Source organism: Ruditapes philippinarum, unplaced genomic scaffold (genome assembly GCF_026571515.1).
Source record: "Ruditapes philippinarum isolate M1 unplaced genomic scaffold, ASM2657151v2 ctg929_1_1_1_1, whole genome shotgun sequence".
Lineage (NCBI taxonomy): Eukaryota > Metazoa > Mollusca > Bivalvia > Venerida > Veneridae > Ruditapes > Ruditapes philippinarum.
The window spans coordinates 170,719-198,437 of NW_026863720.1; the positions used below are offsets into that span (position 1 = coordinate 170,719).

Consider the following 27,719-nt stretch of genomic DNA (forward strand, 5'->3'; position numbering starts at 1 on the left):
TATTATTATTTCAATCAGGGAAATTTTCAACATTATGATGGGACTTGACACATAATTTGAAATCAAAATACAAAACTACCTATAACGGTTTTAAATCTAAAGTGCCTTTAAAATGAAACACTTGTCATAATCTAGTAGTCCCACTACACTGTACCTCTTATCAACCTGAACCTTTTAAATTATAAATAGACATATTTAAATATTTGCAAATTACAAAGAAATCTTTCTTAAAATTTCAGTAATAAATCAAACATTGTCATTCCTATTTCACCCCCTTTAAGCTACAAAACCTTCAGGTGAGTAAAATTTCAACAACAAAAAAAAACCCAACAAAACATAATTATAAACAAGAGGGCCATGATGGCCCTGGATGGCTCCCCTGACCCATCAACCGCATCCAAACAATATCTTAGACAAGCATCCTGGCCAAGTTTGATGACAATTGAGTCGAAAATTTGACCTCTAGTGTGTTAAAAAGGTTTTCCATATTTGGGCAATGTGACCTAATTTTTGACTGGAAACGATCCATATTCAAACTTGACCTAGAAATCATCAAAACAACCTTTCTGACATATTTCCATGATATTTGGATCAAAACTGCAGCCACTACTGTGTTAACAAGCTTTTTCTATTTTTAGCTCCTGTGACCTAGTTTTTGACCGGAGATGACCCATCTTCAAACTTGACCTAGAAATCATCAAACAACCTTCCTGACAAATTTCCAGAATATTTGGATCAAAACTGCAGCAACTAGAGTAAGCTTTTTCTATTTTTAGCTCCTGTGACCTAGTTTTTGACCGGAGATGACCCATCTTCAAACTTGACCTAGAAATCATCAAAACAACCTTCCTGACAAATTTCCAGAATATTTGGATCAAAACTGCAGCCACTAGAGTGTTAACAAACTTTTTCTATTTTTAGCTCCTGTGACCTAGTTTTTGACCGGAGATGATCCATCTTCGAACTTGACCTAGAAATCATCAAAACAACCTTCCTGACAAATTTCCAGAATATTTGTATCAAAACTGCAGCCACTAGAGTGTTAACAAGCTTTTTCTATTTTTAGCTCCTGTGACCTAGTTTTTGACCAGATATGACCCATCTTCGAACTTGATCTAGAAATCATCAAAACAACCTTCCTGACAAATTTCCAGAATATTTGAATCAAAACTGCAGCCAGTAGAGTGTTAACAAGCTTTATCTATTTTTAGCTCCTGTGACCTAGTTTTTGACCGGAGATAACCCATCTTCGAACTTGACCTAGAAATTATCAAAACAACCTTCCTGACAAATTTCCAGAATATTTGGATCAAAACTGCAGCCACTAGAGTGTTAACAAGCTTTTTCTATTTTTAGCTCCTGTGACCTAGTTTTTGACCGGAGATGACCCATCTTTAAACTTGACCTAGAAATCATCAAAACAACCTTCCTGACAAATTTCAAGAATATCTGGATCAAAACTGCAGCCACTAGAGTGTTAACAAGCTTTTTCTATTTTTAGCTCCTGTGACCTAGTTTTTGACCGGAAATAACCCATCTTCAACTTGATCTAGAAATTATCAAAACAACCTTCCTGACAAATTTCCAGAATATTTGGATCAAAACTGCAGCTACTAGAGTGTTAACAAACTTTTTCTATTTTTAGCTCCTGTGACCTAGTTTTTGACCGGAGATGACCCATCTTTGAACTTGACCTAGAAATCATCAAAACAACCTTCCTGACAAATTTCCAGAATATTTGGATCAAAACTGCAGCCACTAGAGTGTTAACAAGCTTTTTCTATTTTTAGCTCCTGTGACCTAGTTTTTGACTCGAGATACCCCATCTTCGAACTTGATCTGTATTTCATTGAGACAAACATTCTGACAAAGTTTGACAATGATCCAATTAAAACTGTGACTGCTATATTATTAACAACCCAATTGTTGACGACGCACGACGACGGACGCCGGACATCATAAGCCCCATCACTATACCTCACCTTGACCACTTCGTGGTCAGGTGAACTAAAAAATCTATGAAAATAATGCAATTAACATATCTGAAAAACAGTCCTCTATAGAACAATGATGTCTTTATCAATTCTCCAAGTAAGATGTAGAAATGCCAATTTCACCTCTGTTAGAGCAATAACTCTCTGTTAAACAACCATAATCTTTGTCTCCCAAAGGATGTTGTTCTACAGAGGTTGTAATATTTAGGTTTTGAAAATATTTAAATTCTTACAATATGCAAATATTTTTACCCCATATTTATATTTGAATTGTTCTAGGTTAATTATTTCTGAACGTCGTTGGTACTCAAACTACTCAGGTGAGCGTTCATGCCGAAGGGTACCCGAGGTCTTCCTCCACCTGAGTAAAGCTGGAACGTCAACATAATTATGACCTATACTGTGTTGGGGTGACGTAAAACCCAATCAAACAATTATTTCTGATGATTGTAAGTGCCATAGGTTCACTTAATTTAAAATCACTTTATTTAAAAATTTAAACTGAACAATATTTTTAGATCAATTTTCATGTTGTTTTGTTTTAATACAAAATTGTAAGAAATCTGGAGGCATGATGCTTTAAAGTGCATCTTAAACATCTTAAATTCTTTCAAATAATTCACATTTCAATCCTGACATGTCTTACTATTCAAAGTGGATCGAAAAATATTGAAAAAACATTCTCAATGAGAAGGTATTGATCTTTTCAATGGGCGAATATATCTGACTACAGTAGGTATAAAAGCTATCAAATTCAAATTAAGGGGAAATAATCAATATCCTATGGTATTCAATGTATACAAAATGCTAATGTGTTAATTATAATATTGAATAATAAATTCATAAATGTTTACTATAGGTAAATATAAAATTTAAATGTACATGAAATTTTATGTTAACTTATCGAAACGGTTGGTATTTTTTAATCATATATGACAGTTTAAATCACTGCATGGTATAAAAATTTTGTACCTTGGGTATTTATTGGGCTCATGTCACATTAATATAAACACTGACCCTTGCTGAATCTATATAAAATGGATTTGCCCTGCTTTAAAGTGTGAACTGTTCAACTGTACTAAAATAATGTTGGGGAGTTCGAAGAATTTCAATATGAAAATAATAAACAGACATGTCACCCAATGGTGACCAGATTGAATTGAATGTGTTTAAATGCACCGTAAGGCCAGGCTCAGTATTGCCTGTTGGCATTTTTCGTTATGATAACTGCCTTTTGTCCTAACGCTACCTTTATAATTTTTCACTCAATGTATAACATTTCCTTTTCCTTCTATAGCTTGGGTCATTATAGGGCTGTTATCTCCAAATCAAGTTTTTTCTTCCCCTTTTGCAAAATTATTTTACCAAATAATTTTTCCCCGAAATTAAGGGCATGGCTGCTTCCTCAACCTGTGAAAAAAGCTTGTCCACAGAAATAATTTCCTGTAATATATACAATGAAGTTTTAATTGCCTGTCAATTAACAAATTAAATTTACCCCATTTTAAACTAAATAAACATGTGCATTATGAAGAGTAAGTACGGTAAAAACCGAAATTCAAGACAACAATACAGATTTGTTGCAAACAAACTTTTAAATCGATATTTACATAATAAATCAGCTATATCAATATTAAATAATGGTTTTAGAATAGAAACTTTAATCACAATACCTGTACAAATACCTTTAATATTGTAATTGATCCTAGGGTTATTATGACTTTTAAATCCATGCACTCAAATAAATATAGCAGAAATAATTGAATCAGACATTTGGTGTTAAATTTATAAAACATGCGATGTCTGGACATTTGTTGTTTCTGATGTGTGTTGTTTTTCTTTTACATTTGTAAGGTATTGAGAAACACTGAAATATGGTGACTTTCCAGCTTTACTCACAAGTGGATCAGAATCATGACCTCAAGTGCCCATTGATGCATGAGCAGGGATCAGAATATTTCATAACATAGCAGAATAGCATTCTCACATGATAAAAAAACAATGAAAGTCTGAACCTAAAACAGCCAGACTTGGTAAAATGAGCAACCTTAATCAATCAGCAATTGTCTAAATGGATTTTGGACATAAAAGTTATATTATTGCAATTCAATTTAAATTCTATGTGTACGCTGTATACACCCAACAGAAATCATTAATCTTTTCAGACAATTAAACATGTAATATATTCATTCACTTACTACATGTATACTGTTCATTAAAATGAAATTAATAAATGAATAAAAGATATTATAAATTTGTACATGTAACAAAAAGAGGTAAACATGTACATGTAGCAAAAAGAGGTAAACAATTTCAACAAGACAACCTAAGAATACAATTATTAATAATTCCTATTCTCCTTAAAATAATTTTAAAAGCTATTAATTTAACTAACAAACCACATTCTCACTTGTAATAAAAAGTTGGGTCTTTAAGATTTTGGTTCATGAAGTGGTGGGTCTTTAAGGTTAAAGTGGTGGGTTTCATGAAGTGGTGGGTCTTTAAGAAAATGAAAGAATGATAATGGTCACAGAATAGATAAGATAATGAACAACATCTAACAACCTCTAGATCAAACAACAAACAAGCTTTCACCTAGCATGTGCTACAAACATTACCTAGTTGGTTTTGTATGTGTTGCCACCCTATGTGTTAAAGGGAGGTAATTATAATATCAATAATATAATACAAAAGAAGATACACTGTAATTATGAAGAAAAAAAAGGACATTTTTCTACAAAACTTGTTATGTATCGCGATTTGCACTTTGCCATCCTGAGTGTTAAAGGGAAGTAAAAGATCAACAGCATGATTGTTTTATATAATAAAGCTTCCAAAATGCTTCATAAACTAAAATGGTTAGATGACATGATTATTGAACTATCAGAGGCTAAACACACATTTTTCTATAGCACATTAGCTTTTATATTTATTTGGCTAGTAGACATTATAAGATGACTCTGTTCCCCTGTTCAACTACCACCCTCCCAATTTTGACTCTTTTGATGACCTTTGATTAAACAGTCTGCCTGTGGTTTGTTCGATAAAACTTTTACCCTGCTCTAATGTTGTCCTGCATCAACTTAAGAATCGAGATTTTCCGGACCTAAGTTTCTCCAGACCTAGCAATTGAGGGCTATCCCCCATCTTATCCTGGGGTACAAAATCTTTTATAATAGCTGTTACAACTTTGTAAATATATCAATTAAAAGCCAGGCAACCTGTTGATCACTCTCTTTTGAAAGGTTACAGTGCACCAGTACCCTTAACAATTGATGCTTGTTTGTACCTCGGGATAAGATAGGAAAATCCCACATTTCCCGAGTTCCAGATAACATCTAAAAGAATGGTGATTTCAATATTAAAAAGATGGTAGATTTCAAAATAAAAATGGTGACAGTAGTATAAAAACAGGCCAGAGTTCAATTTAATTGATGTGCACGCTTGTCTGGTATTACCCTGGTTGCATAATTATGGCAAAGTTTGTAAAGTTGAAAAGAATAAAAAAGGACAACTTTCAATGTAAGCTATAAATCTTACAGTGTCATTTTTAAACCTAATATATTTGGACACCAACTATTTCACACAGACTGACTGAAATTGTAAATTGATCAATCAGCTATTCAAAATCAATCAATAATGATTTATATTCTATTGAATTAGCATGTATATCCAATGATAATAGTGTGCAAATAAATTTTATAAAACCTGTATAAAAGAAAAAAATTTTGATCTGTATGTAAATTGTATACATGTAATTATAAACACTGAAATTTAATCTACTGTCAAAATATTTCGGGCTCAAACATAAAATTTCTGACTCAGACATCATTAATATGCATATAAAAATACTACATTTACAATATTATATAATTTATACTTGTATATATATTTCATTAATATACTGTATATTAATGGGGCTTAAAATGATAAATCATATAAAAAATCAGTTTCAAAATATTTTTTCATGATATTATAAAGTAGAAGTGTGCTTCTGAGTAAAAGGGTCATTCAAAGGTTAAATTCTTGTACAATCTATCCATAAAGATAACTTATTGATCAAATTTATCAATAAATAACAGTAGTCAACATTTACATTATTGTCTTAAAGTATATAATACTATAATTCACTATACATTTAATACATTTTAAAACCACTTAGAAAACTTTAAATTAGCACTCCTTTAAATAAAATCTACCACTTAGTGAATGCCTACCACACTATATTAACATTATGTTAAGTGAATCTAATTTTGGTATAATTGACAATCAATATTAGGTTCAATAAACAAAAATATTGGTTAGCATATTAATTTAAAGCAACTGGACACAAAAGACTTAAGCTTAAGCAATAGTCTATGGCATAATTAAATGATTTGGCTTTTAAATAAAACATAACTTACTCTGTACTCGCAGAATCCCAATTATCTGCAGCTTTCCCCTGTAAATTTCTGATTGTTTGGAGATCTGGTGTAAATGATCGCCGCCTGGTTGGCGATTTCTGCGAGACCTGAACATCCTTCATCGGAATTTCCAGTTCCAGCTGATGCTTCTGCGTTGTTACAGCCATCGTTATATGCTCTAACCGATCAAAAATATCCTGCCTACTCAACGGTCTTTTATCGCCACTCGTGCAATTAGGCTGGATTATTCCATAAGCAGTTTTTGGACTTGGCGTATGTGATTTATCATTTCTGGTTTTCTCAAGTTTTCCATGTTCCCTGTCACTACCATTGGACAGTCCTTTAAGTGCTTGTAGAGGAGATCCAACTGGATAGCTTATACAAACATTTAACTCTTCCATCATCATATCATCATCATCATTATCAACATATTTCCCTTTCATAAGTTTTTCTTGATTTTTAATCCATTCCCTAACTTTTCTTTCACTTTTACTTGATGCATCTTTCGCATTTATCTTCTCCTGTTTTGAATCTTTAAGTTTATCTAACAACCTATTATTCTGTGACAGAATTTCAGAATCTCCATGTGTCTTTCCTGAGATGCCATTCATATACAAAATATCTTCACCCCTGTTACTCCCTCTGGAGCTTGGTCTGTGATTCCCAGCATCATATTTGTGTTTACTATGCTCTGAACTTCTTCGTTTTCTATTTATAGTTTCACCATTTTCTTCCAATACCTTATTCCTATCAACATTTTTTACAGAACTTTTATGCTTTAATTTTTCTGGGGTTAAGCTTGTCCCTACAAAGTTATTAACATTTGTTTGCCTTTCATCTCTAGATGGAGATGCCACATCATTATTTTTCAAGTTTATACCAGGTTCAATACCCACTAGACCTCTATCTCTACTTTTAGCCAGCACCCTCCTTTTACTCACAGACAGCTCACAATTTAACACCGGTGTACTCATTGGCCTGGTTACTGGCTCATAAAATGGTACATTACTTTGAACACTTCTTATTGACTGATTTAATTGATTTGTCTGAGTCTCTTTGGCTTCAAGTGTTGAACTTGGTCTACTCCTAGTTTCTTCCGTTTTATCAATAATATTTTCTCTTCCAGCAACTTGCCGCGCACTTGCTACAATAATTTTTCTATCCTTTCTTGCATGTAGCAATGAATTGCCTTTCAAATACCTATCACTTAGCTCATCTACTTTAGAACTATCCTTTATATCTAATTTGTTATCCTTCTTGTCACTTACAATTTCATGTTTAGCTTCTAACCTTTCTTTAAGTATATGCATATCAAGCGAAGACAATCTACCATCCAATTCTTTCCCTCGGAACAAATCAGCACTTTGCACCTTTCTGTGCCTTTCATTTTCCAATTTCTTAGTCTTTGAGCTATCCCTTACCTTTACTTTTTCAGGATCAAATTTTTCATTAACTTGTTCTTGGTTTTCCTTCAATGAATCACTTCGTGAAATTATTACTTTTCTCTGACTAGATCTATACTCGCCATAGTATGCTTTCCTATCAGAAATCTCCCTATCTTTGTGCATTAAAGATCTTAATGCAGCTATTTTATCCGTAAAATCTAGACCACTTGGTAAAGGTGCCACTTCATCAACAACTTCATCATTTTCAAAATCCAGTCTTCGGCGAATTTCTCTTAAAGGCTTTTCATTATCTGACTCTTTTACAATTTTTTTTTCGTCCTGCGAATATTTAGTTCTGCCATTTTTTCTATGATCCGAGTCTTCACTAAGAAATTTATTACTCTTTATTTCACTTTTGCTTTTAAGATGATTTTTTTCAGATATTGGTTTCTTACTCTTCACTTCACTTTTGCTTTTCACTTTTTCATTTTCTTCATATGATGATTTCCTACTTTTCACTTCACTTTTGCTTTTCAAATTTTCATTATCTTCATATGTTGATTTCCTACATTTTACTTCACTTTTAGCTTTGCCTAAGTCAACTTCATCTGATATAGATACCTTTCTTAATTTGGTTTCGCTTTTACTTTTTCTAAGCTGTGCAACACTTAACTTCTCCGGATCAACCGAGTTTCTGCCGCTATAAGTGAACCTTTCTGTGCTAACGGTTTTAATTATTCCCTTCTCAAAAGCTGGCCGACTTTTGCTGACTGATCTGTCCGCATTTGAAGTGTTTGCTTTCAAACAATCACCCATGGGTCTATAAGCTCTTGCAGGGCTGACCAAAATTTTCTTATTTCTCACAGAGCGGCTTTCTTCGGCATTTTTCTTCTTTTCAACAGAAGATTTTCTAGTGTTTTCAAATTTAGAATAATCAAAGCCTAAAAGCTTTGAAACTTTTATAACTTCGTCCACAGAGTCTGCCATATCTTGAATCTATTTTATTGTATCCAAATAACAATAAATCTGCACATAACTCCGTTGACTGATCATTTTCTAAAGCGTATAAAAAATTTTATTATCTAACCAAACTCCATTTTTATTGATTCTTTAATCCAGTGTTTACAGCTTTAAAATGTTTATGTCTCTTCATTGTGCCAGGAAGCACACAGGCCATGGCCCTGCAAGAATAATAAAAGGAAAGAATCATACAGTTGCCAATACACATACAATAATCCAAGAGATAAAAAAAGACCAACAAAATTTGGATATCTCGCCTTGTTTGTAAAGATAATTAAAACATGGGTTATCAAAGGGTATTTTATTATAGATAAAAAAATATTGAACTTTTTATAACCCTTACAAATTTTTTATACTCTATAAAAAAAGGTTTTCTTATTCTATATTTTAAAAATAATTAATAAAGTAAGCTATTTTAAATAACAGATTTCATTTATTTAGATGCAATGAAAATTGAATTTTTATTTAAATACTCTTTCAACATAATTTTTGTGAGCATAATTGTCTTTTATTAAGTTAGATTGGTATCAAAGTGGACTGGAACAAATGATAAGAATGAGATGTGGATCATGGTTCAATCCCATACCACCTTAAAACAGTGCAGACCATGATCAGACGGCATTGAGTGCTGGAAAAACTTGGTCTGCACTGGTGGCATGGGTTGAATCAGTTCCGTCACCATAATTTTTTCCCCTTCTTTACCTACAGCTATAAAAAAAACAGAAAATACAAATTTACAATGACCACCATTGCCCCCAGTCTCCTAAACACTTTCTTGCCAACCCCTTCTTTATTTAATAATTTTATGATCAAAGTAATTAAGAGATTAAAATTTCAAACACTTATCAGCTTATAAATGATTAAATTATAATGAAGTGTGAATTTTAGGACGTTTAAAGACTTAAGCTGTCAATTTGGATTAACCATGTTTTCTTCTTAATGCACAATGTTTTGATCTAATGTCAAACTTTCTTAAGAGTACAAAAAGTCAAAAACTGTCTGCCATATAAAAAGGTAACAAGCACTTTGCTGTAAGAAGGTAACTTTAAACATGTAAGTACAAAAAAGTTTCAAACACAACCTGAAGGTGTAGCATTAGATTTCTAGTAAATTCTTTGTTATTCGAAAGACTTAGTGTTTTCAGGAAATGAGATTGTGAGCTGAGTTGATATTTGATAACTTATTTAATAATGGATTTTTTGGGGTTTTTTTACAACAAGCATGAAAGTTTTATTTCATATGCTGTAAGAAAATATTTGTATTTTTACTTTTTTGCAAAAAAAACCCCAAAAAACAAGCAGAAAAACCATGAATTTAAAATCTAACAAAATGTCCTTATTGACAAAACCACAAAATTTCATGCCAAATACACAATGTATGCATTATATGATATCAAGGCATCTGGCCTCAAGGTTATCAAATACTTTTCTGAGTTCAGTCTAAAATCTCAGGATTTTCATTGGTCAGTGTACCATCCTAAGCTGAGGTTTCTGACCAAGCAAATACTGGGTCCAAGCTAAGATATTTTCTCAGCTCAAATTGACTTCACAGGTATCTGATTGGTCGAAAACCGGCAATGAATAAACATTGACCAATGAAAATCCTGAGATTCAAGACTGTGCTTAAAACTGGCAGAGGAAAAACCACAGCATGCATTTCAGGCAATGAGCCTACACCTGAGCAGATCAAACAATCGATAATCCGTACCCCAGCTGCATTATAAGCTGTCTATATTGGGACTGCAGTCTTCTACATACAAGCCACTCTTATACAAAGGTCAAAGTTAATGTAGAATTATATATAATACACAAACTGACCCGGGATTTTTTTGACATTGTAATGCCAGTTAAGTCTAAAAGAAACTTCTATTGTTTACTTTCTAAACATATTATATACTTAATAAACATTCAATTTGGACTATGTAAACAGGGAATTATCTGACAAATAAGGGAATATTACCTCCTGTGAAGTGTGCCAATTGATTAGATGGTAGGAGTTACTTTAGTTTCGGCACATCTCAAGTATGATTAAAATAACACATTATCAAATTCAGTTCGGTCAATATTTTACTATTTCTTTTCTTCTTTAATCCCTTAATGTGTGAAATGGTAAATTAGTAAAATCCAAAACATAAACTTCAAATAAATCCATGTCCTGTTTCAAATAATTAATTATAAGATTTAATGTATTATTAACATGTTATTAATAACAATGCATTATTAAACTAAACAGCAACAGAAATTACTTTAAAATTGTTGTACATGTACATGTTTATGTAATTCTGACAATCATAAGTCTAGACTTTTCTAGATCAGTAATTCAGATGTTTTAGTTCTATTTTCCATTTATATAATTTTACTGACTTCCTCTAAATTTTCTTCTATTCTATCAAGTTAAAATTTAAGGATTTTTTTTAAGAAACTCCACTGGGAAAAAAAGGCCTAAAACATAAAATTTGAAAACCTTACAAGTAAAAGCGATGCACTAACCTGCTGGCCGAGCTCTATACAAGCTGGTAAAAAAGACTTAATGTTCTGAATTTTGTTTTAAGCATTTTAAGGGTTATAGACATGACGTAATTTGAAATTGAAAATTTAAAGTTAAAAGTCAGCCAACAGTGAAGAGACTGAGCCTGGAAACAGTGTCTATTCTAGGAGGGGTGATGGGGGGATTCACCCATATTTTTGAGAATTCACCCCTATTTTTTGAGAGGAAGGGGGAAAATTTTACATAGACAAAGAAGGAAAAAGATCAACAAATGTAATAAATTCTCGCTATTCGATAAAAATCCCTCCTGTTTTTAAAATCCTAGAATAGACACTCCTGGACAGATTGCATGGAGCTGCAGGCTGGCCTGAGACTTTATTTATACTGTTTGTAAAGAGTAATCACTTTCGATTTCAGTCATGTATAATCAAGAGTAAAAATCCATTTATGTCTGCAATCATATCAGTTGGTGTCCATTACTAATATAATCTTAATTTTATCTATCAAAGATTCAAGTATATATTTCAATTTCAAAAGAACTGCTACAAGTGACCATTATTCTAAAATCACATTCCTTACAAGTCAGGCTGATTATAAAATCATGCCAATTACACTGAAAACATCAAAGAGTTTTGACCATTTGCTTTAAACTCATTTTCCTTTCAATATGCTCACCTTTGGCTCATAAAGGATATAGTATCTTAGGATATACATTAAAAAATGTGTCTGTACAATAAAACACCATTACCAAGATTTTTCCATTAAGGTATTAAGTCACCTCTATCAAATGCTTATTATAAAGTATATTTTGAATATATTGAATATATATTGCCAATTTGACCACTTTCAGAATCTATAAATATCAAATTCGGTTTGTATTCATTCTTTTTGTGTGTGTCAATTTCATAGCCAGCATCATATATTAATCCAGAAAAGAAGTCTAAAGTTTATAGACTAATGCATTAATGGTTGTTAAATTTTCCAGCAATTTGCTTTCTGGGTATATCTACATATATAATTATATACAGTAGAACTTCAGTAAGTCAAAGTTGAAGGGACTTTCGTTAAAACTTCAACACATTGGGTCACTTAGACCCATGAATCGGTCTCAATTTAATGACAAAATTTCAAGCGGTTGATGTTTACAAGTTACAAAAGGTATATATTAGACAAACAAATTATATGTAATTAACCCTGACACTTTGCTTAATTAATGTGTGTAATGGATTAGTCCAGTTTTATATTTGGAACTGTCCATTCAAAGTTTAAGGGTTATTGGAGATTATATTTTTTTTTAGTATCTGAGGAATAAATATGACGAAAACTGACAACAATTATTGTCATAGCCAATTTTTGTAGCACTTCAAAACATTAATTAAAATTATTTAGGTCAGAGTAGAATTCTGTGCCAGTGCCAGTTAAAATCTTTATCTGTCATCTTTATAACTTATCAAAATAGTTGTTAGATACAATTGTTTTTGTTTTATCATTAGATTATCTGTTATTTTATTATACAAACATTGTACTGTTAAGTCGAATCCATATTGTTATTTGAAACAAAAGTATGTGTTACAGTGGCCATGAGTTTTAAAGACAGACCGATAAAAGTTTTGAAGTCAGCAGTTCTTAGTTTATATGTTATGTTGCTGAATCATTCCTATATACAGTTTTCTACTTTTTATTAAGTGTAATTATAATCGATGATATTTCGAAATCCGTAACAAATATCAACATGGGGGCATGGCCAAGCGGTTACCGCATTTGACTTAAATTTTCTAAGGATGGCTGACCGTGTGTTATCAAATGCAAACCACCTCAGGGGCAAGCTGTTGTTTCCGTTAGCAAGAAACTTTACACTCATTGCTGTAAGTACTGGTTAGTTCCAGGAATGGATTCAAGAGTGTTTCAATAAGCTAAATATAGCAACCAACACAATCAAACTAAAAATAAATTGGTATATTTAACTTAATGTAAGCAAACAATACACCGATATATCTATTATTGATTATAATCACTTGTCTACAATTAACTTTCATACCTTTTTGAATGATTTCAGTAAAATACATTATCATGTTCTGTTGATACAATCATGATGTGTCTTGTTTATAAAATTTAATGCCCATTACATGATTTTTTTTTTCCAGACTATTTTGGGTCATCACTGCAATGATTGTATTTTGCTCTTTCTTTTTTTTCTTTTTTTTTTTTTTAAATTTTCATGACCTGGATTTCACATTGGGGAGATATCCTCATAATTTGGCATGGCATCAATGTAATCAATAATTTCAAGATAATTGGTAAAACAATTTGTGGAGAAATTCAGATAAATAACAAATACATATAGTAATAATTATTGATTAACATTGTTGTTCTTATAGGTATGATACATTTTGCATATTATTCGAGACAATCTTTAACATAAATTAGTAGTTTAACATTAAAATCTGACAGTACCAAGTTAATTCAGGTTACCTATAAGACTGCAAGTAGCCAATATTTACTCAAAAAGATTGAAATACCTGTCATTTGTATAAATCAATCTCAACTTAGTTTGTAGCAATATGTTGCCATGGAAACAGATTATGAATTTTCTGAAATAATCAATACAGGAAAAAAATCACTGAGGAAACTGAGTTCAATAAAAGCTGATTAGTGTATTAAACACCACCTTAAACTCATATATAATACTTATAATTAGTGTGAAATCTTGTAACCATGGAAACAAAATAAACAATTAATTAATTAATGGTGACACTACAAGTAAATATTCTGATTATATAAATATTCAAAACCTCATGTAAGAGAATATCATAATATACATAATAATTAATTAGAGTAAATCCAATATTCTCTGTTGCGCTTTTTAGTCATTCCGAGACTAATGATGACATGTGACTTTTATTTTTAAACCAGATGTAGAGATTTGCCAATTGAAAAGCTTAGATTGCAACGCTAATTTCCCACGAAATTGGAAAAAATATATATTTCAAATGAATTGCTAAGATCAATGTAACACTGATTCTGTTTAAATGCAACTAACATTTAGATAAAAAAAAATTATCTATTCATGAAAATTTACTCTTTTTTTTGTGACATTCGACCAAACCTCTGTGGAGTTCCTTTAAATCTTAAAATTTATTTTTTAACAAAATTTGAGTTTTTAGAGAAGTGTGGTCACTTATTCTGAAATGTTTTTGTTTCTAATTTTATCATTTACGATTCTCACTTCCGAGTATGAAATTGAAAACCACCCTAGAATTCTGTATCATTATATGTACATTATGTTACCACTACCAAATCAATTTAAGAAACAAAGAATTGTAATTGAGCGAACATGTGTTCTCACACTATTCAATGGTTCCAATTTTCTGTCAGATGAATGCAAAAAACAAGTTCTAATATTAGTACTTTTCAAAAGATTACTTAATCTGACAAACTGAACCACTTTAAAGCATTATATATATACCAAAATCAATCCTGTCTCACAGCTGACATAATACACTATACCAATTTTTCTTTAGTTCAATTCATACCAGTACTAACAGCAGCGTTTTTTTTCTCTACTTTGGGAATGGTGCCGGTACCAGACTGATTGGGAAAAAAATGCGTTATTTTGACCTAAATTGGGAATTTTTTTATGCAATTTTTCAGCTACAAATAAGATTAGTCATCATGAATAAAGATAGCTAACAGCTTCCACTGTCCAAGTAGAACAATTGAGTGGTGATTTAAATGAATATGTTGGATTTAAATGATTTCAGAGAAATCACTTGGCCTTATGGGAATTTTAAACAGCCATTTTGGGAATTTAAACATTGGAAATTGGGACTTTTAATGTCTATTTTCTATTGGGAACAGTACCATTTTAGGGTAGTAGTTATATAAAGAAAAACAAGATTGCATTTGAGAAAAATGCTATGCCACCGCATTAATACCTAAGCTCTAGGCCTTTTGGGCATTTACAAGAAGGTATTTTAAGTTTTTGAAGCCTTGTACCTTGTACCTACAGACAATAAGATTTTTTTATTTTTTACTATATGTATATATTGAAAATCAATGACCCCCGGGGCGGGGGCAATTTGACCCCAGGGCTATAATTTGAACAATCTTGCTAGAGGTTCACTACACAATGTTTCATGCAAAATATCTAACCTCTAGCATTTGTCAATTGATAGAAGAAATTTGTTTAAAGTTTTTACTATATACATATAACGAAAACCAATGACCCCCGGGGCGGGGCCGATTTTGACCCCAGGGCTATAATTTGAACAATCTGGGTAGAGGTCTACAACACAATGCCTTATGCTCTAGGCCTTTTGGGTCTTTACAAGTAGGTATTTAAAGTTTTTTACTATATGTACATATAGTGAAAATCAATGACCCCCGGGGCGGGGCCGATTTTGACCCTAGGGCTATAATTTGAACAATCTTGGTAGAGGTCTACCAGGCAATGCCTTATGCAAAATATCTAAGCTCTAGGCTATTTGGGTCTTTACACAATAAGGTATTTTAAGTTTTTACTATATGTACATATAGTGAAAATCAATGACCCCGGGCAGGGCCGATTTTGACCCCAGGGCTATAATTTGAACAATCTTGGTAGAGGTCTACCAGACAATGCCTTATGCAAAATATCTAAGCTCTAGGCCTTTTGGGTCTTTACAAGAAGATTTTTTAAATTTATTCTTATAATTCCTTTTGGTTGCCATGGCAACCAGATTTCTGCATGGAATGAAATTCTTTGAACAACTTTGGAAGCCCTTCACCCAAGATCAATCCTGCTAAGTTTGGTTGAAATTGGACTATTGGTTTTCACAAGAAGACTTTTTACGTTCACTATATAATCTATATAACAATGACCCGGGGCGGGGCCTATTTTGACCCCAGGGCTATAATTTGAACAATGTTGGTAGAGGTCTACCAGACAATGCCTTATGCAAAATATCTAAGCTCTAGGCTATTTGGGTCTTTACAATAAGGTATTTTAAGTTTTTACTATATGTACATATAGTGAAAATCAATGACCCCGGGGCGGGCCGATTTTGACCCCAGGGCTATAATTTGAACAATCTTGGTAGAGGTCTACCAGACAATGCCTTATGCAAAATATCTAAGCTCTAGGCCTTTTGGGTCTTTACAAGAAGATTTTTTAAATTTGTTCTTATAATTCCTTTTGGTTGCCATGGTAACCAGATTTCTGCATGGAATGAAATTCTTTGAACAACTTTGGAAGCCCTTCACCCAAGGATCAATCCTGCCAAGTTTGGTTGAAATTGGACTACTGGTTTTTCACAAGAAGATTTTTTAAGTTCACTATATAATCTATATAACACACACACACACACACACACACACACACACACACACAAACAAACACACACACACACAGGTGAATCGCTATATGCCACCGCATCGCAGATGCTGCGGTGGCATAAAAACACTGAACAGTCCAAGATTTTTTTTTTAATTCAAATTTACACCAGTACTGACCCATTCTATACACAATTAGTCATTCTAGCTATTTGACTGTCAACAAGTCTACATAAATCACTATAATACATAAAGTTTTAACGGTTTACGATTTCCTCAAACTAATTTGTATCTATTTGTACTGAGCGCCGTTTTAATATTTTATTGACAAGCACAGAAAATTTAATTAAATCAATACAGTTAACAATTGCATTAGTGTTACGACAACACAATGCATTATCTACCAACAATAAAAATCTTTTTAAACACAGTAATTTCAATATTTATACTTAGGTTTCATCTTTCATTAACTCTCTATTGAGGAATTTGAGGGACTACTTTAAGGTAGCTCAGTGTTTCAAATCTTTGTTTACTTTAACCATTAACACTCATTGTGCTTGTGGATTTTCAGATCTTTATAAATAAACTGCAAATATTCATAGACTGTGGCCTGTTTTTTTCTCTCTCTATAATTTTAATGTATATTTTGTACTGTAAAGGATTTATTGTTCATGTATATACTACAAATAAGTGAACATTACCCACAAAGATTTGCCCCTAAGATTAGTAGTGGAGTCTAAATTCTGATAAATTTTTAGCCTCTCCTTGTGGGATAAAATCCTCCCAAATAACTAACCTCCCAACCCCACCCGATTGCTTTGATTGCTTCGGAGTAAAATAATCATCTTAGCACCTAAACAAGCTTCAGACCACCACTGTGAGTGATATGACCAATGGACATTTGATGCAGGTGCAAATTTACCGCTATGTATTTTGATGTTAACAATTTCTATTTCTTGGATTATAAATACAGAAACACTTTCATTATTACAAAAATTATCTAATTGCCTTGTAAAAAAAAAATTGTCTGGCAAGGTGTACAAATGAAGTAGATTTATATCTAAACAGATTAAAGTAAGAGATTGTCTAATGTAAATATACAATAAATATTAGAACTAAACTTGGATTATATACATGTATACAGTCTGTCTGTCAGAAAATATAATCTCATACATTAATTGACTAAATTACATTGTATTTCAATGCCATTCATCTAAAGTTGGTCAAGAGGTATAATTTTACAATTCTAGGTAAATATGCTATATCTATTTTTCATTCCATTTCCAAGATTAACTGTGTATTGTGCCAGCAAGTCAATCAAAGACATTAATGGATTATCCTAGAATAAGATTATCCTAAATTAAGATTATCCTGACCATAATCCAAACACAGTGGTCAAATTTAAATCCATACTTTACGACATCGTAAAAAATATATTTTAAGCAACCTTAAAGAGTCATTTACCAATTGACGTCAACAGAGAAATATTACAAATCCCTTTAAACTTCACACAAAATGGTTTAAATTCCAAAACACAGAAGACAAACTGCTACAAAAATTTAATTCTACAGTCACCTACTGATCAGAAATTTTTTACCTCCAGTTCAAAATACTATCCAATGTTCAATGAATTTTTCAAAATTCTGCTCTATTTTGCTGTCAATATGTTAGTAAGTCCAAAACAAAAGCCTAGTTCAATTTTTTTCATAACAAAATACCCGTCTCTCGAACACAACAATTTGTTAAATTATGCACTACATACTGATATGATCTTATTGACAAATTCAATGGGTTTTAGCGCCCTTATTATAAAAGAACTCCTTCACCGTAATATTAAGTATCGATATAGCTAAGTCTACCTGTCTTGACTTGAAAAAAGGGAAAATACACTGATATTAACCAATATTTGTCAACTTGTGTTTGAACGAAAGGTAGATTTTACGGGCATACTTCTGGATATAGGAATTGCTTAACGGTAGTGAAATCGAATTTCAGATAAGATAAAAGAATTTATGTATTTAATTTCGGACTGTCAATCGGCGACTAATCAAATATCTAACGGAGATTTATGATAAAATGAGACAGCAGTTTTATCAAAAGGAAAATTTAACATATTTTAATGACTCCTACATCAATTTAATACATTTAAATGCCTTGAAAATTAATTCATTTTTTGAATGGGGAAAAATAAATTAATGTCAGAATAATGTATAAATCTATTGCCAAAATAATGTGATTGATAAATCAACGATTTACAGGTTATAAAATGAATATTATCAGTATCATTTAACATTCATTTGTGTAACATTTTCTTAACCTGCTGAATTTGTGTTTTAAAAGAGGCAACATAGTTTATAGGCATGTCCAGTCTTCCCTATGAGCCTCTATAAAATATACAATGTACATAATATAAACATTTCCAAACAAAATGTATGATAAACAACAACAAAATTACAAATACAATGTAGTTAAGAAACATGTAAAATGAAAATCTAGAGCATAAACATTATATAAGAATGTAAACATTGCAATTCAGAATCAGATATGTATTTACCATTTTATAATACAACTTGATGTGTTTTATTCCCACCAGAGAGTAACCACCATTTCAGATAGTTATTTTTGAATGACTGTAAATTTATGGAATTTCTGATATCTAAGGGAAGAGACTTCCAAAGTTTTGACCCTGAATATGATAAAGATTCTCTGCAGAACTCAAGTCTAGGTTTTGAAGTTGTTTTTGTTGATATGATCTTAATTGTGTATTTTCTGTGTAAGTAAAAAGGTTTTGCATATAATCAGGGAGAAGATTGTCAAGGGACTTGTACACTAAAATAGCTTTTTTATAATTTACTCTTTCAGAAAATTTCATCTGCATTGCTTTGAAATTGGAACAGTCCATTCAAAGTTTAAGGAGAATTTTAATATCAAAACACAAAAATTGAGCTACCATTGAATAGTAAAGAGCATGGTATGTGGCTAACAGATAGAAGAGTTTTATGAATTGTACAGTATTAGGCTGGTAGCATTGAAATATCACTTTCCATCCCAGCACTTTGTCAAAGATTTAAATCTTTTCTAATTATTGTGAGTAATGGCCTGCTTGGAAATAATAATTGGATATTCCAATTGATGTAAATTTGGGGGATTCACAGAACCAAAAATACTAACATAAAGAAGCCTAAGGTCAAAAAAAATTTCTCTACAATCTCCTCAGAGCCAGATTGACATCAATCCAAATAATTCCTCTCAAATTAAAGTACCATTATTAAGTAATCCAGTGATAAAATTTTTTTAAACAAAATACATGTAACTCTCATTAAAGAAATTTTTGCTTTCCACCTATGGAAAATATTAATCTGGGTCAATAACAGGAAACATATAATACATATTGCACTTTATGATATCATGAGTTTAGCCTGAAATTTTGTAATCTTTTAAGCAGTCTACTGGATTATGAAATGCTAGCACTGCTCATGTTTGTAAACTACAAAATATGCAGTTGTGTAAATATGCAGTTGTGTAACCTGATTATGCTGATATAGCTGTTTTATAGTTTTTATTTTGTAGCTATTTCAAAGAAATTATATATCCTTTGTTCAGTTCTGAAATAAGCTTCAACTCTTTTAACAAAAAGTCTCAAAAAAAACAGGTATAACTAAAATTTACAGTGGACTAATATTTAATTACTTTCTGATAAATATCTTAGTCTAAATTCCAGAATTAACTGGACAATATTGAATAATATTACATGATTACTTCATAGTATATTTATAATATAAATATACTATGAAGTTATATGCAAATATTAATTGATATCTTCACAAGATACAACAGTTAAATCAAGCATACATACCTCTGAATTTAATTAAGAATAAAGATGGTCATCCTGAATTATCTGAGAACTCAAAGTTCAAATTTTTTAGCTTACTTTCTTTAAGTACAGGTATGTTGTTTTAGTGATGACTAAAACAAGAATGGGGAGTCCAGGTCAGGCCTAGTGGTTAAAGTGTCTGCCTCTCATCAACCCAGGGATCATGGGTTTGAGCAATAACTTGGGTCACAACCGTGTTTTCTTCTTATGACACCAGTACTGGTTGGTTCCAGGAAGCGAACTCGAAAGTGTTAAATAGAAGTTGCAAGAACTTGTTTTGCAATCCAGCTTAAATAAATATGTTTAAACTATTAAACTAAACAAGAATGCATAACTCTACATTTATTGATGTCACTTTTATAAATATTATTGTATTATAGATGATCATCATGCAATGTTAAAATCTAAATAAAGTATCTGTTCTGTTCTGTTCATGTATGATAACAGTTTATTACACGTAATTATATGTTTTCAACTGGACCACCTATTCAGTTCTAATTATATCGTCTATTAATCGGTTTTCGTCTATTAGTCGGTTTTCAATGTATTGATAAAATATTTTCCAGCCATGCCATTTATCACAAAACCAAAATGTCTAGGTACATTTATTTGTGCATGAACAAATTTTGATACATTATTTTATAGTAAGAACATATGTTTATCATGACAATGTTTGAAGTCAATGCTTTTATCAACAAAAGTGCAACAAACAATGCAATATATTACTACATCAAACAGGAGGTAACTGTGTAATCTGTACAAACTTTATAACGGTGGCCATAATAAAGTACCCGTGGCCATAATAAAGTACCGCAAGTAAATTGATACATTGTTACCACAAGCCAATGTCACCATAACTTTAACCACATCAAGACCAACCTGAACTGACAAAGCTATGTTTACTCATAGCTACCCTAATAAGAGTATGGTATGTAACACAATGCATTGTGCCCTTTTTTATCAGTTTTAGTTACATGACAGTGATTTTTTTTTACCTAAGCTCACCTTAGTGCTGAGCTTTCAAAGTAGGAGATTTTTACATGGTAGCCTTTGAAAATTGCGAAAACAGAACAATCTCTATTAAATATATATATATTTACACAGAGTTTTTCAATTTTATCTGAGGCAACAGATGTGCCAAGGAAAACAACAAATTTGGTCAAGAGGGATATTTTCATCTACAGTTTGAAAATACAACAGACTTAAACAGCATTTCAATCAATGACATGGATCGCAAATCTGTTAATAAGGAAAACCCTGTTTACTTTTGTTCAGTTGCATGGGAATTAGCGGTTGTCATGAAATTAAAAGTGCATGTTTTGCCTTAGAATTTTTTTCTTCTGGTGTCTGTATCTTAAAGACACTGAACAAACGTTAGTTACAAACATTAGTTTACAATATGATAATATCAATTCTCATAAATAAGCTTGTGGCCAATCAAATACATCATAACATGTTGCATCAAATGCAACTGTATAAATTTGACTCTATCTCATGCATTGAAAAAAATGTTGATGCAAGGGAAAGAATTATTTGAATACTTAATAGAGTAAGCTGCCTTATTTGGATTGTATTATATAGAAGTTTTGTAATGTATAGGATAGTGTTTATTAAAGCTACTTCACAAATCAATAAAATATGCCCTGTTATTATATGAATATCTTAAAAAGTCTTTAATAAATAGAGTACCATTATAGTTAATACCCTAATAAAACCTCATTTTTAAATACATTTTTAAGCCATTTTGTATGCAGGATGTAATATTTCTTCATTTCAAAATGTAGCAATGTGAATGATAATAAGCGGGGGGGGGGGGGGGAAACCTTTACTTATAATTTTTCAGAATCTAATCATCTAACATGAATCAGCACATGTCAACATTGGCCATAAACTTTGAACAAATGAGTAATGTACAAGTAGTACAGTACTTAACATAACTCAACTTGCTGAATAATTGTACATATATACGTGTAAAATAATTGTTGCCATTAAGTGTTATACTGTATGTGTGTTACCACAAGAAGGCCAGTCAGTGCCTATTAAATTAATGTAGTACATGTATTATTAAAATTGTTAATGTGAATGTTTTGCTACTGTCAGTATATTGATGACATATTCATACTGTACAGGGATTTTTCTATCTCCTCTATACCAGAATCTGTTTACAAATGTAGAATATTCTTTAACATCATGCAGTTCTTTTCATTACATCAAGTTATTTCTTCCCCTTTTAGAAAAAAATACTGTGTTATAATTATATTTCCTCTCAAAGTTAAGGAAGAACCGAAACTGAAAATTAGTGAACCTTCCATTTCTCTACCACACAGACCACATAGTTACATGCAATATGTAAAGCAAAAATTTCCCTTTCCAATGTTGTTTATAAAACCACAGAGTTAAATATACTCATAAGGGCTTTTGGACTACAATCAATCTAGTGTATAGAAATGGTTGCATTCTGGCAATGCAATACATGTAACATATGTATTCTAGGCTTTGGACTCTCATTAAGCTTAGAATACATACATACATTGCATTCTGATCACTAAACATCTTTGTTTTGTTTTTTTTAACATTCTATTCATGTTTAAAGCAGCATTCATCCTGATTCGTGCACATTTTCATGAAAATATTGAAAATATTTTTTTTAAGTTAATTAAAATTGTTATGGAGTGAAGAAGGAAAGTATTTAACTCATTCCAAATTTATGGCACTTAAAATCCATGTAAAATTGTAAATAATTACCAAAACAAAAAAAAAGGAGGTCATTATATGCAAAAAAAAGCCTTAATTTTACCAAAAAGAGGTCATAATATGCAAAAAATTCAAGTATTGCATCAGGCACTCTGTAAAAATGTGGTGATACTGCAAATTAAGTGGCTCATAACATGTAATTCATTATTCAAAACTTTCTAATTTTCCTAAAGTTTTAGTTCACTTTTCCTTAGTTTGATTTTCATGAAATATTTTGGCTCATCTAGAGTCATGCAGCTTTAATGCACTGTCAAATATGAGTTAAAAGTGGTGAGGAACAGTATATTCCTCTTACTGGGGTACACCCGACAATAAAAAAGTATTCTGTTTTATCATATTTATGTTATTATCATCATGAGGCTTTTAATGCCTAATGTGGAGAAGATGTCATGAACAGTTCAACTTTACCTAACGTTTCAAGATAGTAAATGTTGCCCTTTACCCAGAATAAAACCCTTTTAGACATTATGAACAAAGAAAACATCATATTCAAAAACACTCATGGTACGAAAAATTTTCTATCTATAAATAGTGACTGTCAAGCACTTGATGAACTAGGTAGGCCTACTTTCTTGTATCATCTAGGAATTTGATTGGTTGAAGAAGGTTAGTTGCTATGTCACAGATGATTTTAATTTACATTTATCTACATATCACTTCAAATCAATTGTGCCATTCTTTTAATTTGGTGTTTAAAATAGATTGCGGAATGCCTTAGCAAAATTGTGTTTTATGATTCAATAAAACTTAACTACTGCATCAACATGAATAAAATTAAAATAGAAATTTTCAAAAAATATTAGATTCTAAATAATCTTTAATCTGCTTTTGACAAAAGTTTTGTCGCATTTTAATCTAGCTAATTTTTGGCATATGGTAAATCAGAGCTATAAATTAGACACGTTTTCCGATCTCCAAGCGTCGATTTCATCTGTTTTTAGCATGCTCCGATACTGTAATATGACAAGCCCTGATAATTCGAGAAAACAGGGTTATAATCTGCTGTACAGTACTGTGCCTGTGGTGTGTGCTGTAATTGTAAATAATAAAATATGACATTTATGAAAATAGAAAAAGCCAACGCTACCTGTTTCTGTACCCTTAAACAATGCAAAAATCCGATAAAGTTGCATTTTGGTATGAGTCAGAAATACACAAACACTTGTATTTGAAGAAATAAAACTTCCCTGTCGTTGAGAGGGAAACACTCTATCGCGTTCATATCATTACAAATGGTGGTACATAAATAAAGGGAGGCTATTATTCTACTACCGATATTTTGTACGCAAACTTATGCCATGAAGATTTACCTCCCCTGCCACTAGGATTTTCACTTCGGGGTTGTCGAATCGTCTGAAATTCGAGAAAAACTTATATTTCTTTAGACCCAATCAGTTCTGGTTCTCTCGACTACAAAATAAATTTGAAAATACACACTTTCCTCAAAAACAAACGTTCAGTATTTACAAGATACAAGATACAAGAAACTTTATTTTAAGTCGGTTTACATATTACAAGAAACATTTAATTTAGCTAATAAGCTATTTACCGACTAGATCTACGACTTTTAAACACTCTAAACGTTCATGGAGACGTGAGCAGCATTTAAAATAGCGAACAGCTTTCATAGTGTTGCTAGTTTAACATTATGTTGACATCCGAGAAGCAGAACTTTAGTGATGCGAGCAGCACTTAGTGGACAACATTCATGATAGCATTGTCAGGAGAACTTAGTGAACGATGTCCAGTTTTGATATTCATGATGAGCACATAATGGACAACGTTCTAGATGATGTGTGCAGCAATTTGTGAATAGCGTTCATGTCAAACAAACAACACTTAGTGAACAACGTTCATGATGATGTGAATACTTAGCACTTTGTGAACAACTTTCATAAAAGTGTAAGCAGCACTCAGTGGACAACGTTCATTGGGATGTAAGTAACACTTATGCACAACGTTTAATGAAATGCAAACAGCACTAAGTGAACAATGTTCATGACATGAGTAGCGTCTTGTGAACAGCGCTCATTATGATGCTAGAAGCACGCAGTGAACAACTTTCATCCGGATATGAATAACAAATATTGAACATTATTTAATTTTACCCATGAAATATGGTGCTATATCAGTCAAATATATTTAATATTTTTTAAAAATAAATATGAAATATAAATATGAAAGTGGGCGGAGTCAAAACTCATATTTATTTTAAGGGACTTCTTTCGCCGTTTTGTTTGAAAAATCTGATGAATACAAAACAACTTTTTCTTGAATTTTGTTTTGAAAACTATTGAGCATGATAGAAAATGGTCTAACTAAGAAAATTAATCCGAACACTAATATCTTTAATTCAGTAATTAACGCTGTACAGACGTTTAAAGAGTTGTTTACATGACGTCACAATGTAGCGCCAAACAGCGCGTGCTTACGCATAAATTACTGCGCGCTTTACAATTGCAGTTGGTAGCAAGCAAGGGGATTCGTTACCATTTTCTTTGATAATGAAATTAAATAAAAAGGTTATTTTTTCGTTTTTCGTGAAATATGGTATATATTTTCACTCAACATGATAAAATGCCACATATTTTCACTCGCCGTACCGGCTCGTGAAAATATGTGGCATTTTATCATGTTTCGTGAAAATTTATTCCATATTTCACGCAAACGAAAATATATCCTCTTAATGTTCATGCACGGATTTATATTACATAATATTATATGAATCCGTGATTCATGGGATAAGTAAATAGCGTTCATAGGAATGCGAACAGCACTCTGTAGAAGATGTAAGTAGCACGTAGTTAACAACATTCATGATGACGTCAGCAGCGCTAAATGAATAAATTTCATAACGATGTGTATAAGGGTCATCGTTATATGAGCACCACTTAGTAAACAGCGTTCATGGTGATATAAACAGAATTTCGTATTAAAACGGTCCTGATGATTTTAGCTGCACTAAATGAATAATGTACCTGGTAATATTAAAAGCATTTAGTGGACAGCGTTCATGGTAAAATGAGCAGGCAGCACTAAGTGAACAACGTTCAAGGTAATGTGAGCTGCACTTAGTGAACAACCTTTATGTTAATGTAGTGAACATTGTTCATAGTAATATGCGCCGCACTCAATGAGCAAAGTTCATGGTAATTTTAGAAGCACTAAGTGAACAACGTTATGGTGATGTTTGCAGCATTAAGCTAACAACGTTCATAGTGTCGGAACAGCACTAAATGGACAACCTTCATTGTAATTTTTTAAAACAAATAAAACACACTAACTGAACATCGTTCATGATGATCAGCAACACATATGTCACGGTTCAGAACTGTTCACTATATGGGAGAAGATGTGTAAGCGGCCGGATAGCTCAGTCGGTAGAGCCGCGGTACGGTATTCCGAGGGTCCCGGGTTCGAGTCCGAGTCCCGGTCAGGCTGTACATTTTCTCACCCTGTGACATTTGACGTCCAACGGGGGACCGTGACTGATATAGCTCAGAGTTTAATTTACAATGCTCTGTAACTCTGTGAAATTCGAGGACGAATTTCAATATACCGCGGATCTACCGACTGAGCCATCCGGTCGCTTACACATAGATCTTCTCCCCTATATAGTGAACAGTTCTGAACCTTCACACATAAGATGGACTTTGTGAAAAAAAAACTTTAATGGTAATGTAAGCAGAACTATAAGTGAACACCGTCAATGGTAATGTGGACCGCACAAGGTGAAGAATGTTCATGGTTATTTTAGAAGCACCAAGTGAACAACGATTACGTTATGGTGATGTGAGCAGTGCTAAGTAAACAACGTACATGTTATAATACAGTCATGTTATAATATCCCTCTCGATATGAAAAAGGAAATAATTATACACATGATATTCTTTTTTTAAAATTTAAAAGCACGATATTACTCTGAAACGGACTTCACTAAGCTTTTTTAGACAGTACGAGACTGAATTGTTGATACCATTAGATGTACATATAGGTCTGCAAGTTCTGTTTGCTCACTCCAAGTTTCAAAGAATATTCCGTTTAATTGTGAAAAATTTAAAAAATGAAAAAGCTTTTAAACGCTTTATCACAAAACGGGCTAAAAATCGCACACAAAAAATCTGTGTATATTACTATATAACCATTTGCGTAATTTTCCGTTCTTGAAAATGCTTGATCTTTGTTAGAAATTTAAATATATTTGACCTCAGTGGATCTCCTTTAATACGACAATAGTTTTCGATTAGACTGCTTTATGACGGAATACGAAGAAACGTGCAGCTGGACCTCGTTTTGAATTTTGTTACACGGACAAAACTAACGCATTTTTTAACAATTAGGAAAGTTTTGCATCCGGACCAGGGTCACAATGATAAACCCGATTTTAAAAGGCCACATTATTCCACGCGACAAACACACGTTTTGGTACTGTAACGAGGGAAAAAGACGTAACATCCGGTGTTGTGGTTTCAATTAACATCAACAAAACACT

At 32.0% G+C, this 27,719-nt stretch overlaps 1 protein-coding gene across 4 annotated transcripts in view; it reads right to left on the reverse strand.

The window, feature by feature from the left end:
* The window catches only part of LOC132723125 (uncharacterized), a 62,142-nt gene extending 37,687 nt beyond the window's left edge, over positions 1 to 24,455 (reverse strand). Inside the window, exons 1-2 of one of the 4 annotated variants that reach the window (XM_060707797.1) lie at positions 24,315 to 24,455; positions 6,398 to 8,963 (exon numbers count right to left, since the gene is read on the reverse strand). In XM_060707797.1, the coding sequence (XP_060563780.1) occupies positions 6,398 to 8,769 (2,372 nt within the window). In that variant the 5' untranslated portion in view covers positions 8,770 to 8,963; positions 24,315 to 24,455. Of the gene's footprint in view, positions 1 to 6,397; positions 8,964 to 18,178; positions 18,468 to 24,314 lie in introns of those variants that run through there. The other 3 variants (XM_060707796.1, XM_060707799.1, XM_060707800.1) reach the window with 3 other exon arrangements.
* Positions 24,456 to 27,719: the final 3,264 nt, after the last annotated feature.